The 18790-nt window shown below is 44.4% G+C and overlaps 2 protein-coding genes across 4 annotated transcripts in view; one reads left to right on the forward strand and one right to left on the reverse strand.

Moving 5' to 3' along the window:
- USP45 (ubiquitin specific peptidase 45) overlaps nt 1–12687 on the reverse strand; it is a 54366-nt gene extending 41679 nt beyond the window's left edge. For 2 of the 3 annotated variants that reach the window (XM_036379410.2, XM_036379413.2), the window contains exons 1-3: nt 12610–12687; nt 3723–3832; nt 1492–1661 (exon numbers count right to left, since the gene is read on the reverse strand). In XM_036379410.2, coding sequence (XP_036235303.1) covers nt 1492–1661; nt 3723–3822 — 270 coding nt within the window. In that variant the 5' untranslated portion in view covers nt 3823–3832; nt 12610–12687. Of the gene's footprint in view, nt 1–1491; nt 1662–3722; nt 3833–9710; nt 9720–12609 lie in introns of those variants that run through there. The other variant, XM_036379411.1, reaches the window with a different exon arrangement.
- Nucleotides 12688–14913: 2226 nt separating this feature from the next.
- On the forward strand, nt 14914–17434 carry TSTD3 (thiosulfate sulfurtransferase like domain containing 3). Its single transcript, XM_036381348.2, has 4 exons — nt 14914–14992; nt 15111–15266; nt 15512–15671; nt 17019–17434. The coding sequence occupies exons 1-4, from the start codon at nt 14914–14916 to the stop codon at nt 17080–17082; spliced, it is 459 nt and encodes a 152-aa protein (XP_036237241.1). The 3' UTR covers nt 17083–17434.
- Nucleotides 17435–18790: the final 1356 nt, after the last annotated feature.

Consider the following 18790-nt stretch of genomic DNA (forward strand, 5'->3'; position numbering starts at 1 on the left):
ACAGAAGTTTTTCAAGCAAGATATAGGAGTCCTCCTCATATAGATCTAGTTAACTATCTTCTGAACCCTGTGAATAGGATGTTTCTTTGCAAAATCAAATCTGTTCATATTATACTGGTAGGAGCTGGCTTCTATAGTAAAACTTACTGAAAGTAGTTTTCTATAGTGAAACCTACTGAAATTCCAAGAAAATCATGACATGCTTTGTTCAGGCAACTATTGGCTGAACTAAGCCTGATACTGCCCATTAACTGAATTTTGCTGTATCAAGCAGAATTTTTTCTTTACTTCACTCCCAGGGCAGAAATCTGTGAAAGCCCTTGGGGTCAGGACCTGCCATTTTGAACCCCGAGGCCATGATCTGACATTATAACTGATCCATTCTAATGGCTAGTTGCCACAGGAGCAGCATTCTCACTCCAGCACAGGACTTTCTCCCTGGTTTCAGTCAAATCTAGCAATTGAGTGTCCACAGCACAAGTTCATTCAGCAATATACACATTTGGTTTTTCATTCATTCCTATTTATGGGAACTTCTGCCAGAGGAGCCAGCTGAACAGATGCATTTTGCAGCCACACAGCTCCCAGAACCAATTCTCTGTAAATGGCAAGAGGATGCAGATAAGAACTGAGAAAAGGCAGGGCCATCACTAATTGTGATGCCACACCACACTGTTGTGGGAACCCAGAACATCCCTCTGGCCGTCCAGGATGGCCAAGACCCCTGCCAGGGGGCTCAGAAGCCCTGGCACAGAGCCCAAAACACCTGTGGTTTTGATTATGACCCGTGGAGCAAATTACCAACCATATATGAAGATCAGCAAGCCACAACAGTTTAAGTAGAATATTAGTGAAGTTATCATGGGGTGGAAAAGTAGATTTTAGGTTTTTTGGTATGGGGGTTCAGGAGGCAAGATGGAGGGAACTGGGCATGTCCAGCTTTCTCCTTCTTCTTCTTGGCCTCCATCTTCTGCTGTGATGTTGGTACTTACAGATTGGTTTAGAGTAGAAGCTCACTGTCTAACATAGGTGATAGGTATTGGAAAGTAATTGTAAACATTGTACACACAGTTTTTAGTATAAAGACATAACACCACCCCAGGGCAGGCAGAGTGCCTGGAACTGTCCTGCAGGGCAGGAGAAAATTTTTTATAGATAAGACACAATAAACAACCTTGAGACCGAGAAATGAAGAACTCTGACTCATTCGTCAAGCGCTCGGGCTGGGAAAAGAGACTTTTAACAATCTCAGGGTCGCAGTGACCCAGAAAGGCCCCGAGACACTGTGACACATAAAGCTAACCCTAAACACTGCCAAAAAGGAACAGGAACATGAGGTCACACCCCACTTCCCGAGGAAGCTGAAGCAGGGACTCTCACAACCAAGCACTTGCGTCACACTGCTCCTCTGTAATGAGATGCCAAACAGACAAGGATCCACAACACATCCTTCAGAACCTGCACCTGTGCAAACTGAGCACACATGCTCACCTGGAAGCCACATTTGAGACACAGCCAGATGTCTGAAGGCGCCCCGGGCTCAGCGTCGCTCACCCTCCTCTCCTTGAGGCACTCGGCACACACGGACCACACGCTCTGAGCCACCGCTCTCTTCACATGGGGCACGTCCACGGCCTGGCTCACGTGCTGGCAGGTGAGCCCTGTGGAAAATAACACACACTCGCTTTTAGCCATCCAAAATAATGGCTACGGAAGAGAGCACATGGACACTGAAAGACCCTGATCTTCAATTAATTCAGCACCAGGAAAAAAAAAAACAGCAAAGAATTAAAGTAGGAAAGATCAGCCAGCTGCGCCCCACATACTGAATTTTATGAAGGAATCTCTTTTAGTCTTTCCGTAATGGAAATTCTTTTCAAGTCAATAAATGCCACCTCTTAAAACCAGATAAAGTAGTTCGTACAAAAGTACAAGGATTACTTTTATACAAAACTAATTTCCCTGGTTTTTGACAATAAAAATATAGATAAATCTATTTTTGCATATAACAACACAGACCATTGACCTTTTTCCAACCCCTAAAGAAAGATTTTCAAACACCCATGCATCCGTACTACAACTGCTCATTCTGAATGTGAATATCAACCATTCTTCTCTGTCATATTTTTTTGCAAAAAATTCACTAAATCACAGAATTAGCTAAGTTTGAAGTAACCTCTGAAGGCCATCTTGTCCAAGCCCTCACTTAAAGCACTGCCAAATATTAATTTAGATCTGTTTGCTCATGGTTTTGTTCAGCTGAATGTTGATATCATCAAGGACTGAGGCTTCACCAACGCACTAGAAAATCAGGTTTCTGTCTGACCACCCTCAGAGTGAATATAAAATAAATTTCTTCACACCTAGTCAAATTTTCCACACCCTAAATTTGGTCTGTTGCCTTTAGTCCTCTCATTGTGGACTTCTTGCAAGAATCTGGGTCTGTCTTCTCTGTAACTACCATCAGGCAACCAATGAAAGAAATTATACTTCCACTCCTTTGGCTAAACAAAGACATTCCCTTCAGCCCCTCCTCCTACATCATGTTCTCAATCTCCTTAAAAATCTGGAAGGGGTGAACCACTGGCCCCACTGACAAGTCAGCCTTTCTTGTAAGAGAGAGCACACAGCCGGGCACAGTTCTTCCAATGAAGTCCCATGAATGCTGAAAATATGGAAAGAATCACCTGCCTGCCCCACACTCTCATTAATACAATCCTGCCTACAGCAGGCACAAACAGCACAGCTGGGTTTTATTCAGTGTGTGCATTAGGACCCTCAGAACCTTTTCTGCAAAGCTGCCTTAATTCCCACCCTGTAATGGCACATGGTTATGCCCAGGTGCCAAACTCTCCACCTGCCGCTGCTGAACACTGAGAAGTTTCTGCCTGCCCATTTCTCCAGCCAGTCTAAGCCACTCTGAATGGCAGACCTATCCTCCTGCTTATCAGCTGGCCTCCTCGATTTGTTGCCAAAAAGAGATAGCAGATCACAGCTTCACAATGACATCAACCAGTTTTCTCAGCACTTTCAGATGCATTCCATCTGACCCCACAGACTTGTGTGCATTCAGTTCGTTTCACAGTTCTCAATCTTCTGCTCTGGACAGTGGTTATATCCCAGAGTCTGCCATTAAGGTCAGGAGCCAGGGAGGATCAGGTGCAGAGCTTACATGTGAAGACAGATGCAAAGGAAGAATTGAGTTCCTCAGCCTTTTCCCACATCCTGTGTCCCTAGAACCCCTGCCCCCTCACACAGCAGGTGTGCACTCACCCTAGTCTTCATTTTACTGCCACTGTATCCATAAAGGCTCATCTTAGTCTTTACACCCTTCAACCAATTCTAACTGTAGTTGCTTTACTTAATTCCTAATCCTGCATGCTCCAGACCTCTGCAAAGGCAGCTCAAACTTGCCTCCACCCTCTCTGCCATTCCTTCTTCCCTGTGAGCTCAGCTGGAAGCTCCCTGTTCAGCCACACAGCCTCCTGCCACACGTGCCTGACCTCACATGGAGAGGTCGTCATCGAAGATCAACCAACTCTGCAGCACTTCAGGGAATTCATGCAGTTAACAACTGATCTCGTCAAAAACACTTGACTGGGGATATTTCTGTTATAAATTCAAGCAAGAAAAGTATTTCATGGTACAATGATTTGTGGCCTTCATCAGTCAACATGGAAGCTACTAGCCCTCAACCTCAGGACAAACATCCCCCTACATACCTGAAATATCATCTGAAGAGTCCTCATCCTGTGGCCTGTTGGGCCTTTTGCTTCTCTTCGGTTTCTCAGGGTTGGTTCTTGATGGATCTTTCACCCGCATCTGTTGCTTACTAGGAAAGACAAACAGAGGCAATGTTATTGTTTATTGAAATGTTTCACTGAATGCAGCAAGTTTGAACTCTAAAAGCACAAGATCCAATCACACATTCAAACATCACAAACACAGTTTTAGGCTTGGTCTAATGTCAGCTGTTGTGTAACAAGGAGTATGAATGTGTCAGGAATGAAGCCTTAGAAATGTCACAACACCAGTTAGACTACAGGACACTGAATTGTAGCTGTAGTAAAAGGGGACACTCACTTCTAGGCAGAGGTGTTAAATATCTGAGGTATTGAGATTTTCTATATTTTTGTTATTACAAAGTAAGTTATTACAACCACAACATACCAGAAAAACTTCATCAAAACAAATGTTTCTCTAATGTATATGCCTCATGAAAGGTTTCAGTCATTACTTACCCTTGGCACATTCCCTAAAGGTTTTTGAGCAATTTCAAACAGTGTAAGAAAATAAAAAAGTCTTCCAAATCTGATTAAAGTGCTCTATCCTACAATGGATGACTGACTGGAGAGCAAACTGATCCCTCTGTTAAACATTACAGAATCCATAAAGATGAAGTCTCTCATAGGAAATTTGTGTCATTAATCAAGGAGTCCTATGAGGAACAGAATTAAAGCATAGATATTTGCCAGTAAACTTTAAAAAAAATCATTACAGATTTCAGCACACCAGTCAAATGATCCAATCAAAATCCAAATGTGAATCCACTGAAGCACTGTAGCTGTGCACCATAGAGACAGCTGCTGGGGCTTAGTTTACAGTTTGTCTTTTAATAGTGTGGTTCATAAAAACAGATTTTTGTTTTCACATACAAAGCATATAAATGTAAAATAGTCAAATACTCATACACTGCAAACATGTGAGCCATTCTATTCAGAAATAACATGACATCTTGTTGTGTACCAGAAACAGGCTAGTAATGTCACCTGAGCCACCAGGACCAAAGATTTTCAACTGTGCTACTGCATTTAGGTATAGGAAACTTCTAAAATGCCCTATATTTGGGAATAGCAAAAGGTGTATTCTTACTATAGATCAATTAGTTAAATTTGCCAAAGTTTAGCAAGTTTGTCTACTCAAGATTTTTTTAATCCTTTCTGTATATGCATTTAGACCTTTGTATTACTGAAGCTCTGAGAGACACAGGAATCAACCAGTACACTGAATTCAATATTCCCTCTCCTTACTTATCCACTAAGCCAATGAGCAGAACAGTCATCAATATTGATATCAGAGCCCCACCACCACTGACACCTGAACAGCCTTCCCTGAAGGAAAGCAGGCAATCTGCACCACCAAGCTCCTGTTTCAAGTTCCTATACATTTGGGCAGACATCCCTGCATCTGCCCTACATCCCCACATACTGTTAGTGCTAGAGGTTTTCTGCATGAACCTACCCATGAGAGATTTGCTTTGCACAAGTCACATTTTTGTATAGTATAAAAGAAATCTTTACTCACTGCTTCCTTGCATCAACAGCATCATGTCTCCTCAATCCTTCAAAACACAGCCCATTTTTTTTAATATAAAATGCTACATTTACATAGAAATTAGCTTACACTATATTAAATACCATGATGTTCTTAAATTACAGATTTCAAATTTTCCTAAATAGATATAAAGCCTAGACATGCAAGTGAACAGCACCACTGAATTCAGCTTTGCTGATTTCGTGGGTTCACAATTCCTATTCATACACTAAGAAAGGTCTAAATATTCCAGCTCCTGACTATATATGTTCAACAGATGTTAGCACACCTAATGTCCATCAGCAGCCATGCAACCTGGCATCCCTAGAACATGAGGAGGCTCAAACAACTTCAGCTGTATCTTTCTGCCTTGGCAGCTTCTCATATGTACCCAAGTTTCATGTGAAACTACTCATCACCTCTTGTCACACTGCCACTTAACTGAGCACAAGGTTCATCAAGACATTCATCAAACAGTAGGGCCAACAGAGCTGCTGTGAGAAAACACAAGACCTTAAACTAAATTATGCAAAGAGTCAATAGCAAAGACAGCAAAAATGTCCTCCCTAAAGGAACATAGCTGTGTTTAGGTGATTCAACATCGACATAAACAATCTATGAGTTCATTTCAGCATAACAATTTTGATCTCTTTGGACAGATTATGTAAGACTGTCCAAAGCACAGACTTCACCCCAGTGAAAGTCATCTTCGTATCAGTACACTTAGAGAGCTCCAATAAATAATAGTGGTCCCAACCAGCTGAAACACAATCCTTTCCCACATGTGAAATCCTGTGGCCCACAGCACAGGTGATGGATACAACCTGGATCAGGGCAAACACAGCCCACTGCTGGACCTATCTCCTAGGGACCCTGAGGACACAGGGCATAAACAGTGTCAGCTGACACCCACAATGACTGAAAGCATGGCACTTCAAGCCCAACCTAATCAACATGGCATTAGAAATGAACACTGGCACAAGGAGCTGCACTCCCACTGCACAGCCCAGACACTTTTCAGCCTCCTTTCACTAAGAGCAGGCGGAGGAAAAGACAACACGGACCATTAGATTAATTACTCTCCATGGACATCCACACAGACAGACATCCATCAGACAATGGTTACTGACCTGTGAGCTCTTGGAAAAACCAGAGCATATCAAGGACTGAGACAGCCAGGGTTTGTGCCTGATTTTGAAAAGCACAGAAGTGTGATGGAAAGGTAACAGCAACGAGCTACTCCACATGATCTACGATGCAAGTGTATGTGGAGTACATTCAGGGACTGAAAACATTACAAATTAAAGACTCCATTTAATAAAAACATGATCAGCATCAATCAATTTCAAAATCAGAATGCTTATGACAGGAATTTGATTATTATAGTTAATTGAGTTAAACAAGGAAGAAACTTAGGATGCTTCAGAAATATTTCAGTTTATGAGAAATAAAAGATTTGAGTTTTTGTTAAAATGAAAATCCTGAACAAATAGACTCAAGAAAGCATAAAATATAGCTAAGAAAAAACCAAAAGGGATACTCTATACCTTATTGTTGGTCACAGGCACAAACCACTTAGGACAAACAGGCAAAAGAGAAAAGAAACAATTCAGACAAAACTAACTTGACACACTGAAGATTAAACACCATGGTAGTATTCCCATGATTTGCCTCTTTCCAACCCATTCTCATATTTGTTTTAATATGTCCAATGAGAATTTTCCGTCTACAGCCACCAACTACCCTAAAGGGGAAATACTCTCCTTTTCCTATGCAGAAAGAGATCACCATGAATCTTCCCTTGAAGTATTCTTTTGTGATGGAAAAACAAATATATTTAAACTTTTTATTTTGTACACATAAAATCAAGTCACGGTGCACATAATATTTGACTAATAAATCTGACAAATAAAAAGACACTGATTTTTGTGATAGAAAAACCTGAGTTTAGAGGCTATGTTAGCCCTACTCTCATCTCCACTTGGCACACAGTAAAAATCTTAAGTAGAAATTATGCAGTTTCCTTGGGAAAAAAAACCCCAAAAACTAGAAAAAGTTAGATTTAAAAACTCTAAACCTTTTCCTTTTAAAAAATCATTTTGTACAAAACTAAGAACTAATCCTTCCAAACATGTTCAGATTCTTTGAGCTCAGCATACAAGATTTTGGAGCACAATCATCACCATCACTAGCTATTCTCAGTTGACTTCTTACTTCTTAAAAGACTCCTAATGTCAATCTTCCTACAAAAAGCTGATTAAGATCAAAACCTCCTCACTCAACTGCTCATTTCCACCATTCTAGAAAGAACAAACCACTTCAAAAGCAGCAGAATGATCTGCCTATCTAATTTTAAAAGCTTCAGATTTGACAGAGTGCCAAAAATCAATTTGCTGAATTTGTTAAGTTAAATCTGTGGTGTGCCTAGACTATTTTAAATTTAAGATATGCTTGTTATAGTCTATATTTAACAGCATTAATATGCCTATATTTAGAAATTTACCCTCTTCATAAAGTATATATTTAGATACTTACAAGAGTTGAATGTTGTTTCTAAAATAAGTAACTGCTATTTTTAAAAAATTTATATTTTACAGTAATGTAAAATGTAATTCAGTAGAGCTAAGACCAATAAAAGTTACAGGGCTAGTATGAACTAAAAATTGCTTTTCCTTGGGAAACCAACCCAACCCAACCCACCAACCAACCAGGCTATTCCTCTTCACATTTTTATGCAAGAGAGTTGGAGAAGCAAACTATCTTCACTGTCTGCACTTCCAAAACCCTTTCCCATCTTACCATCTTGCACTTCTCACTTGGAAGATGAGTCCCTCCTCCTAGAATGTCTACAGTTCGCTTACTAAATGTTGAAATGTGTCACCTTAGTGAGTCTTCCCATGCTGTATCTTCACCATGATGCTTATAAGAAACACAGACCAGACCACCACCAGTATGTTAGAGAAATAACCTGCTGCACGGATTAACATCATATCACTGCTTCCATCTGCCTAGATCCACTGTTCCCTCTCTCTTATAATTAGGGTGTGAGCTCTTTGTGACATGTGCCACATTTTTGTTCCTATCTGTGCAGTATCTATTACAATATTTTTCTGATTCTTGATTAACTAGGAGGATTACAGTTGCATTACTAGAATGCAAACAAGATAAAAGTTATGCAAAACTCACCAGCCTATCTAAGCATACTGACCCTATGAAATGTAGCCAAGTGAGTCTAAAGAGAATCTCCAGGTACTATTTGGATATGGGCAATACTCTCCCAGTAGGACTGCCCATTAGCTGTGAAACCAGTATTGTTAATTATTTCATCAGTGAGCACCTGAATTCAAAGAAGCTGGGGCAGATATATTTACCTCAATCCCTTAATTCATCTGAGGTAGCCTAAATTCCAGCAGTGTCACTAGTTGTTGTCAAACTTTCAAGTTAAAATTGTATCATTTTACGTTGCTAATGCAAAGAAAAACCTGGGTCACACTGAAAGGGCAGAGCACATACTGAATACTGCGAAAAATTAGCATTTTCATATGTGTCCTAGGGTGACGTTATGATGCTTGTATCCCCATTCATGTGTTCTGTTTATGCTGGATATTATGTTCTATGCCTTCAAGACTGGCTCTGAAGAGAGAATGTTTTGTTTTGGTTTTGCTATCAGCTGCTCCCCCACGGCTGGCAGGACACAGAGATGGGGCAGTACATAGTGCTGCTTTTGCTTTTTGCTTTGCTCTTGCTCCTGCTTTTTGCTTCTGCTCATTAGTTAGTTTAGCTAAGCATTTAAAAATCCGAATTTTTCCCAGGACTGTTTTTCCTTTCCCTTTGCTGGAACCACTCAAACATGCTCCGGACTGGGACCAGGGAACACCGAGAGTTTGCACCCTGTGGCTGCAGCAGCTGCCCCAGCACCAGAGGGACTGAGAACAGAGCGACCACCCCCAAGAGAGACTTTCTGAATTTGTCATCTTTTTCAGAGTGGTGAAAGAGTGTTTTTATCTGGTATTGTTCATTTTGTGTGCTGGGGGTGCTGTGCCTGTTAAATAAACAGGTTCTTTCCACTCCTCTCCGAGGAATCCTTCTCGAACAGGCTGGGGGAAGGGGCAGTGTGGGTTTGCTTTCTGGAGGGGCCCCCTTTGGAGGTTTTCTCCCAGATTAGCCCTAAACCAGCACAATATGACTTAATAGAACTGCCCAGCTGTAAACAGCAGCCTGGCACCAAATTGGTGAAGGAACAGCACAGATGTGCAGATTAAGTCCAGAGACACTTCAGAACACATCTGTGAAAGGTCCCTGTATGGATCAGCAACGCCAGATCCTCCGCAGAACTGCTACATGTTTTGATGTAAGCTGCAACTTGATACATTTCAGACGCCTGTTCCAAGCATTACCTGTGGCATTTTGCCTTGCTCGCCACTAGACCAAGCGTCAGGCAATCAAAAGAGGCACCACATCCATCATGGTCAGCAGCTGGGCAGCGTCACCCATCAGCAGGCCAGGAGGCTCAGAGCTCTGACAGCCACCGAAACCTCTGTGGAAAACAAGCCCCCGCTGCCTGCGAGAGCAGTAAAAGGACCAGAATTGCTGACTGGTAGTGGCAGCGAAGCTTCTTCCCCTGGAAAATGTCATCTGAAATTCTGAAAGCATCATCTCCAAGATGTCCTAGCCCAAAGGCACATCACACATCCTACACTGTCACTGGAGCTCAAACGCCAATCCTGACGTTGTATTCCAGTCTTAAAAAAGGGTGAGACACTGATGTACTTTTGGAGCAAGGAGTGAGATGGAGGCTTTGGACTGCTAGACACAACTTTCCAAGTGACAGTAAAAATCTCACAGCCTCTCTCACTTTCAGTAATCCACTTCAGCCAGCTGCTCATGCTAAGCACGTCCTATCAACTTTCATGTCCGTATCCTCCACAATCCCCCTCGGATTTCCTTCTAAAACCACCTGCCACAGAAAAATTACCTCTAAGGATGAACAGAAGCCAGAAATGTCCAGAAGCAAAACTGAAAAGACTCTGTAACTGGGTTTATGACTAGAGTATTTTAAAGCTCCAAGTGGGTAAAAAGAGTAGCATTTTGATGACATATTTTTTGCTAGTATCTTACAGCAAAGTTTTATGGAAAATTTCAGATATACCTGGCAATATCCAGCCCCACAAAGCAAACTGCAACTTTTGCTTATGTTCTTTATCCCACATTAAATGTGTGGGGTTTCTTTATAACATACCAAAAGGGAAAAACATCTGGGAAGATGCATGTGTGGTCCAACATAGGTCTTCCTAAAAAATTCATCCTTAAAAAAAAAACACCTAAGTACTATAAAAAGAGCCATAGCTTTTAACTAATGATGTTGGCTTGCAAGGTAAAAACTTTGCATGCGAAAAGGCAGTCAGATGACAGACTGTGCACTCTCATGATATAAACAACAACATTACTGTACCATCACCATCAGAAAATCTGAGGGCATAAGAACTGAAACAGCTGAAAAGTAACCAGTTGACTCACAGTACCTTGCTAGGATAACCATGTGGGCAAAAACTGGGGAAAAAGCAGCCAGAAAATAAAGGGCAATATGAGCAAAGGATGAACTTTGGAGAAATGCTCATCCTGTGAATTCAAAGAAATAAAAAGGAACTGTGGTTGAAGCATGTGTGTGAGACAGAAGGCTGAAACCCACACAATACAACACTTTAAGCTAAGGCTCCTGCTGTACCTCCACCTAAAGGGCTGAGTTGGAGAAAATACAGAAAGACAATGGCTGCCCGTAACTTCCCACCTATTCTGGAAGGGTGTCGTGGTTGATCAGTGAGGGTAGAACAGATAAAACAGTAAGTTACTACTAGTTTGAGCTCTTTGAAAGTCCAAGTCTTGCCATCAAGAACTAAAAATTTAATTCCATTTTCTTCCTCCACACAGACTGCCCCAGTTTGCTTTGATGGCATGTCTGAAGTGGAACAACTTGTCCTCGATCTACAACTGATGCTCCAACAGAACCCCTGAGACACTAGCAGCAGTTCTGTGAATCTCACAGAAATAAAGCTACAGAACACCAGTTCTTCAATATTTCATGAAGAAATCTGACAAAATATTTACAAATGTAGTAAACACAAGAATAATTTCACAAAGGCATAATCTGCTTCAAGCTTGCACATGCTCGTGCCATTACTATGTTTCTGTTTTAAAAGCCAGAAAACGAGAGCAGAAAGAATCCTTAAAAGACAAGTCTGTTCTTTATGCTTGTATGAGACGATTATTTAATGGAATTGGGAAATAATTGTAGTTAAAGATGACATGCAACTAGAATACAGTGCTACACCGGCAGCTATTGCCATATGCTTCTAGGTTCTTGCCGTCATCATTCTACTGCACCTACGTGTAATGTGCTGTTGGGCATATCCTGTTTAATAGTGCAAGTAGCAACACAGGTACAGCAAGGGCGGGACAAAGTACTAAAGTAAAGGACAAATGACAGCAAAAGAAAGAAAAAAAGAAAAAAAAACCAACAACAACAAAACAGGAATCAAAACAGAGTCAAAACAGAGAATCCCAATAATAAATAAAACGTGGAGGGCTGCAGCTATGGGTATAGAACACCACGTCTCTGGCTAACCCCGAGGACCGGCACCGGGCTGTCCTTCAATCCCCGTGCACGGGCGGCTCCGCGCCCGCCCAACCCGGCGCTTGAGGCCGCGGCGGCTGCAGGCCGGCACACGCAGCGCGGAGCCGGGCGCGCTCGGCAGCCCCGCGCCCTACGCCGTGACCGGGCCGTACGTTCAACGCGGCCACAGGCGCTGCCACCGGCCGACCGCGCTCAGTCCCACACACCGAGAGACGCGCTGCGGCTCACGGAGGCGGCCCGGCGCTGCCGCTCTCGTGTCTCGGCAGGGTTAACCCGCTCCACACCGACAGCGCGCGGTCGCCACCAGCAGCTCGGCGCCGGCGACCCAACACGAGCCGCACGCACTTGGCCACCAGCCTGGCGGGAGAAGCGGCGGACGGCGCTGCCGCGGGAGCCGCCGGCAGCGGGGAGGGGCGGCCCGCCCGGCCCGGGGCCACGGCGGGGCAGAGCCCCCTCCCGCCGCCCCCAGCCCGCGCCCCGCGCCCGCCCGGCCCCCGGGACTCGGCTCCGCAGGCCGCGGGCCCGGCCGCCGCCATGGCGGGGCCGATCGGCCCAGCCCGACCCTCGGGCCGCGGCGGAGGCTCCGCAACCCCCCCCGGCTGCGCAGGACGGGCCCGGCGCCCCCCGCCTGTGCCGCCCGCCCCCTCCCCGCGCCCCGCACTCACGGAGCGGCGGGCGGCGGCGGGCGCGGCGGCGGCAGGAAGCGGCGGAGGAAGCTCCGCTCCGCTCCGCCCCCGGCCTCGCCGCGCCGCTCCCCGCCCCAGCCGCGGCCCAGGCGGCTCCGCACGGGTGGCAGCGGGGCTGGGGCTGGTTCCAGGGCACAACGCGTGTCCCGGGTGGGAAGGGCGGGGGGAAGCGGAACCGTCCGGGAGCGCACCGGGGCCCGCCGAGATGCAACTGGTAGCGACAGGTCTGGCTGCGGGGCACTCTGGAAACTCAGGGCAAAGGGCTGGGGTGACCTTCACTTCTGAATTTTCCTGAAAGAACTGGAGATGCTGCGCTGGGTTTGTGCCCGTGGGCAGCGCGCCAAGAGGAGGTTTGGCAGCGCGCAGGGATGGCGGTGGAAAGTCGTGCTCAGAGGTCATGCAGCAGGGTCTGGGCCCTGGATTTTCGAGGCAGCCACCGTGGGAGGGACTGGAAGGAGAACAGCATCAAATGTGCATGTCCCCACCGAGGGCACGCAGAGTAAAGCGTGTCCAGCACTCGAAGGAGGAGCTACTGGAAACTGGGTTGGGTGCCGCTGGGTTTGAGTGTGGGAGGTTGTACAGAACTGGAAAGTCAAGTGAAGAAGAGGTGAAATGGAGAGAGAGTCCCAAGAGGTGAAATGAAGGAAGCTGCTGAGGAGTTGGCTGAATGCAGCCATAAAGACAAAAGGAGAATTGGATGTGCTGCTTCCCTCCTTTTCACCAAGCTGTGGGAATTTGCTAAGCTTTGTCTGTTCTGACCTCAAATTCTCTGAGTTTTTCACAAGATGGCTGGTGAATGCTTCCTATTTCAGAAAACAAGGTGTGTTCTCTCTTTCTGTACATAGTATGATCCAGGGTCAAATCAAAACCATGAAAATGCTTCTTCCTGTGAATATGTATTTCATATGACAAGTGTTCTGGTGCTTCACATTGAACGCTTTATGGTCCTTATGGTGATACGTGCAATAAGTGGAGATTAACTGTGGTCATTATTTTACTACAGATAAAATATACAGCAAATTATACTTCATAAGATAATTTCTAAACATAATGTATTATATCCTTACCTTGTGGGAAATGGAAAATGCATTAAACCTCAATTTGTATATAGATATACTGCTTCAGACAGACAATTTGCAAATGCCTGTCAAGGAGGCCATATGGAGAGGCTGGCAGAAGGGCAGCTAGTGAACCAGTTATATGTGCCAAGTTCAATTTGTCACACTTTACAGTACCAAGAAATATTTTGTTCTCCTTTTGAGAAGGAAAACTCTAATTAGTAAAGATTCAATAACCTACTCCTCAAAGTGCATCTTTTATGAGAAGATCCAGCATGCCTGCTTTTAAAGACTAGAATTGCTGGTATGTAACATACTATAAAGCTATGCAGTAAATACAGAATACTGGTTTAAAATATGTGGAACAGAAGGACCCTCATTTCTTCACTCACATAGGTCTTGGCCATTAGTCCTTGTGGCTAGAAGACTGGCAGCTTCAAACCTAAATCTAGGGTTTCAGTTGAAAACCAAGACATTCAAAACTGAAACCAGGGATCATCGATTCATATAATATCCTGAGCTGGAGGGGACATACAATGTTTGAGTCCAACTCCTGACTGTGCACAGTACAGGAGAATTACACACCATGTGCCTCAGAGTATTGTCCAAACACTTCTTGAACTTTGGTGGGTCTGGGGCCATGACCACTTCTTCCTTGAGGAGCCCGTTCCAGTGCCTGACACCCTCTGGGTGGAGGTTTTCCTAATATCTAACCTAAACCTCCTGTGATGCAGCTTCATGCCCTTCCCTCGCATCCGCTCATTCATCACCAGAAATGAGATCGGTGCCTGGACCACATGTCCTGTGGCTGTAAGGGGACAGTGACACTGGTGAAAGTGGTGCAGGCCAGTGCTAAAATCACCTTTTCTCCTCGACGTTACACTCAGAGGCTGGCATTTTTAAAATTTGATTTGGCATCAAAATTCCCCATCTCTGTTTCATCTCCCAGCCTTTGCTACTTTCGGGCGTCTCCCCAGTTTGGGCAGGCCGGTAGAATTTACCCTGCCCAGGGCAGTGCAGGGTAGATGCCGGATGTACCGAGGCCGGAGGCGGTGTGTGTGTGACCTGCCAGGTGCCCACCCCGGCGGCGCTCCCCTGCGCAGCCAGCGGCACCAAAGCTGCGGCCCCCGCCCCTGCGGGGAAGGCGGTGTCTCCTCCCCGCCGGCGGGGCCGGGCCTGGCTGGGCTGGGCTGCGCTGGGCGGCCGCCATCGCCAGGGAGCCGGCATGGGGCTCGGGGGCTGGTGGCGGGCGGCGCGGGCCCTGCGGGCGGCGGGCGGCGGCTGGAGCCGGGCGGCAGCGCCCGGTGAGCGGGGGCGGGCGGGGATGGGTCCGTGCGGGGTTTGGCCGGCGCCCGGGGACAGCCCCGCGTGGCTCCGCTCGGCGCGTCCCGGGCCGGGCTGACCGGCTGTGCCTCCCGCCAGGCCCCACCTGCCGCCGCCTCTGCGCCGCCGCGGCGCCGAACCTCTCCTACAAGGAGCTCAAAGACCTGAAAAAGGCCAACGTGCTTCACATTGACGTGCGGGAGAGGTGGGAGATCGACAGGTTCGGAAAAATCCCGGAGTCCATCAATATACCGCGTAAGTTGTCAGCGCCGCTGCTTGCAGGCGCCGGGGGTTCCGTGTTCCTCCTGGCTGGAATGCTCAGGTGGTGGTGACTGAGCACAGAGGAACGCTGCTAAAAAGCCGCTGGCATGTAATGAGGCTGAACTGTTCTTCTGAACTCCTCCTTTAGCAGAGGAGTTAGAAGTCCTGCCAACCTGTAAACCATTCAAACCTGTCTTTGGATGGAGAGTAAACAATAGCTTGTTTTCTGTATTTCCCAGTGGGTGAATTAGTAGAAGCTCTACAAATGGACCCAACGGAGTTCAAGGAACAGTATAATCAAAATATGCCATCCAAGTCAGACCCTGTGGTTTTCTCCTGTTTGGCAGGAACAAGAAGTAAACAAGCACTTGGTTTTGCCATGTCCTTGGGTTTCAGCAGGTATGACTTTGTGTGTAAGTATGGCATTAATGCTGCTTCCCCCCATGAAGCAGAACACATACTCATCTTGTGTGCAAGGGTAAAAATTACGTGTGGAATATGAACAAAACAATTGGTATTTGAGTTAGACACCTCCTTTTGTCTCCACTGAACCTGGAGATGCCATTGGGTGTTGCAGCAAAGTGAAGTGTACCACCCTCTGAAACAGCCCTTGAGCGGCTCTGCACATGTGCCACTGGTGACACAAACTGCTGCAAGACCACGCTGCCACTGAAGGGTCCTTCTGCCTCTCAGGGCTCCCTTGCTGAGATGTTTCTTTCTTAAAGAGCTCCATAAGCACTAGTCCTGAGATGCAGGAAGGTTGTAAAGGTGGAGAACTGCTTGCTTTGGTAGTAGTACAGTCTTAAATAATAGTTTGAGAAACCACACCCTTTGTTGAATTGCAGTTCCACCTTTACAGTTCACTGTTGACAGTGGCACTTCCTGTGAAGCTTTGGATTATTTGCCAGGAGCAAAGCAGTGAAGGCAATAGCTGATAAAACCATGAGATGATAGAGTGAAATGCAGCATTTGGTTTGCAGAGTTGTTAAACCTATCTTTGGAAGGTGCCTCACTGTCTTGAAGACTGCAGATAAAATTTAAGACATTGGTTATTTGCTCCCATTTTCACTGAACTGCAATTCAGGAACTGGAACATTCACACTAATTCTAGTCAAAAGTATGGAAGCATGTTCTTGTTTCAGAGTAAAAAATACCCTCCATTACCTGTTTTTCATTATGCCCAATTGAAGGAGTCAATATTGTTTTGCATAGTGGATTTTTGTTTTACAGAGTTTAGTTTTGCACAGGTTGATGTCAGACCTGTAGAGCATGTAGGTTTGCAAGGAAGTAAAGATCAGTGTGCAGGGTTTATTTGGTGACAAGTATTAGACATAATAAATAGATGTGTATATCTCCCAGTGCTGTGAGTCTCTTCTCACTCTTTTAAAAAAAGAACTGGCAACTGTTTTATTGATCCAGCTACTATTTCTTGCTTGATGTTTGAACTCCAACATTGTAATTTGGAAGAAAAGAGTTACAGAACTCACTGCATGGAAGCAGGCAGTCTTAGAGTAGAAGGAATGTCAGTCTGGCTCATTGAAGCTAGGTACAAATGTATATGGTTGCAGAGAATTTCTGTGTTTTCTCTTTATTTTAATCTATTGTAGGGGGTTTTGTTGATTTGTGGGGCTTGGGGTGTTTATTTTTTACTTTTGGTTTCAGGTTTGTTTTTTTTTTTGCTGTGTCCTCTTTAAGAGACAATATTAAGGACTCTTCTTGAGAAAGGTATCTTCTGCATATTTTCAGAGTTCAGCAGTATGCTGGTGGCTTTGATGACTGGGTAAAACATGAACCTCCAGAAAAGAAATGAAGATGACAGCCCCACCCCTTACCCAGTCAAGGCTTCAGGATGGTTTGGAGGTTTTAGCAAATCACATGCATTCTGCTTCCATAATAAAGCTCACTACTGGCTTGTATGAATGGACATTCACCTTCAAACAGCCATGCATAGCAACTGCTTGGTTTAAATTATACCCAAAGACTATGGCACAAACAGAGGACACTAAATTTGCTCAACCTTTCAACCTTTACTTTGGGCTATGGTTTTGGTGAATGCATGTGAAGAGAACCTAAGTGCAGATTATGTTTACTTTTTTGTATAATGTAGTTTATGACTGTTTAAACGAATGATGATAAGGCAAATAAAATTATTATTTCTCAAATACCTGTGTTGGGTAGTTGGTTTAGAATAGTCAAACTGCAGATATTCTAGTATCAAGGGGTCAGGGGGACAACAGAAACCTGCTGCTGGCTCTGTTGTGCCAGGCCTCACCAGGACTAACAATGCCTTTTGAAGATCATTAAGGTCAGAGTATATAGAGGATTTCATGATTTAGTTAAATGTATAATTCATCATGCTTAGCTGTATTGATAAGCCACCAAACTTCAGCATACAAATGAACAAAGCAAGGCACTCTAATCAACTTAGTACTTAGTCATGAGCAGCCAATGCTTCCTTTTGTAGTTAAATTAACATTTCTTAGGAGCACCTAAAACTACATAACCACAAAAAATAAACAAGTTATTCTGTGTTACACCAAGATCTATCTAGCCCATTATTTTCTGTTTGGCAGCAACTGGTAATAAACATCTGAGGAAGAGCATAAAACAGGATTAGTATGTAGTGGTACAATCTCCAGATTACTCTCATTTACAACTCAGAGTGCTCCAGGCTTTGCATGTCTTACTGTATTTGGGTACTTGTACATTTTCAACAGAAACTCCCATCAGACACAGCAGTGGTGAGAAATCTTTCCTTTTGTTGCTTCCCGACTTGCCATGTATTCATCAGCTGCTCTGGCTCCTCTGTCAGAAGTGAGCAGTTGTCACCTATCAGTCTTCTCACCACCTCTGATTTTTCTGGACCTATTGTCTTTTCTGAACTGAGTAGTTGTGGGTTGGTTTTTTTATAATTGGAAAATTACTGTATACCTCTTTTTTATTTTCCCTTTTTATTAATCATGGTAGTTTTTTTGCAAGATGTTTCTCAAACTATTTGTAGCTTTTGAAATTAGATGATCCTTTCTAATTTGCTTTCCAAATGATGGGGTTTGAGTTAAATACCTTGTCTGATCCAGTTTGTTTCCTTTGGGATTTTTCTTTAAGTCTTTTTGGCATAGATGGCTTGTGTTTGCTTTGACATTTCAGAGCCACCTGTTGCCATATAATCTGTGAAGAATTTCAGTTACATGTCTTTCAGTGAGATACCACATTTTTATGCACCTCTCCTTTGACGTGAAGCACAAGAAACATGATTTTTTTTCTGCATGCTTAGTAGCAAGACTGTTGAATTCACATTATGTTCCATTTCCTGTTGTTCAAAACAACACCTTTTTAAAACTGTCTTCACTGAATCCAGCTCTTTTGACTGCACTTCATTGCCTTTCACTGTTTTTACTGGAATCAAAGCTGGTAAAATTAGCCTCATCTTCCTAGTAGAGAATTGCCTTAAGAAACTTCTAGGTACCATCAAGAAGTGCCTGACATGTTAGCTCTGAGATTTAGGTCCCATTGTGCTT

Source organism: Molothrus ater, chromosome 3 (genome assembly GCF_012460135.2).
Source record: "Molothrus ater isolate BHLD 08-10-18 breed brown headed cowbird chromosome 3, BPBGC_Mater_1.1, whole genome shotgun sequence".
In the NCBI taxonomy this organism is placed as follows: Eukaryota; Metazoa; Chordata; class Aves; order Passeriformes; family Icteridae; genus Molothrus; species Molothrus ater.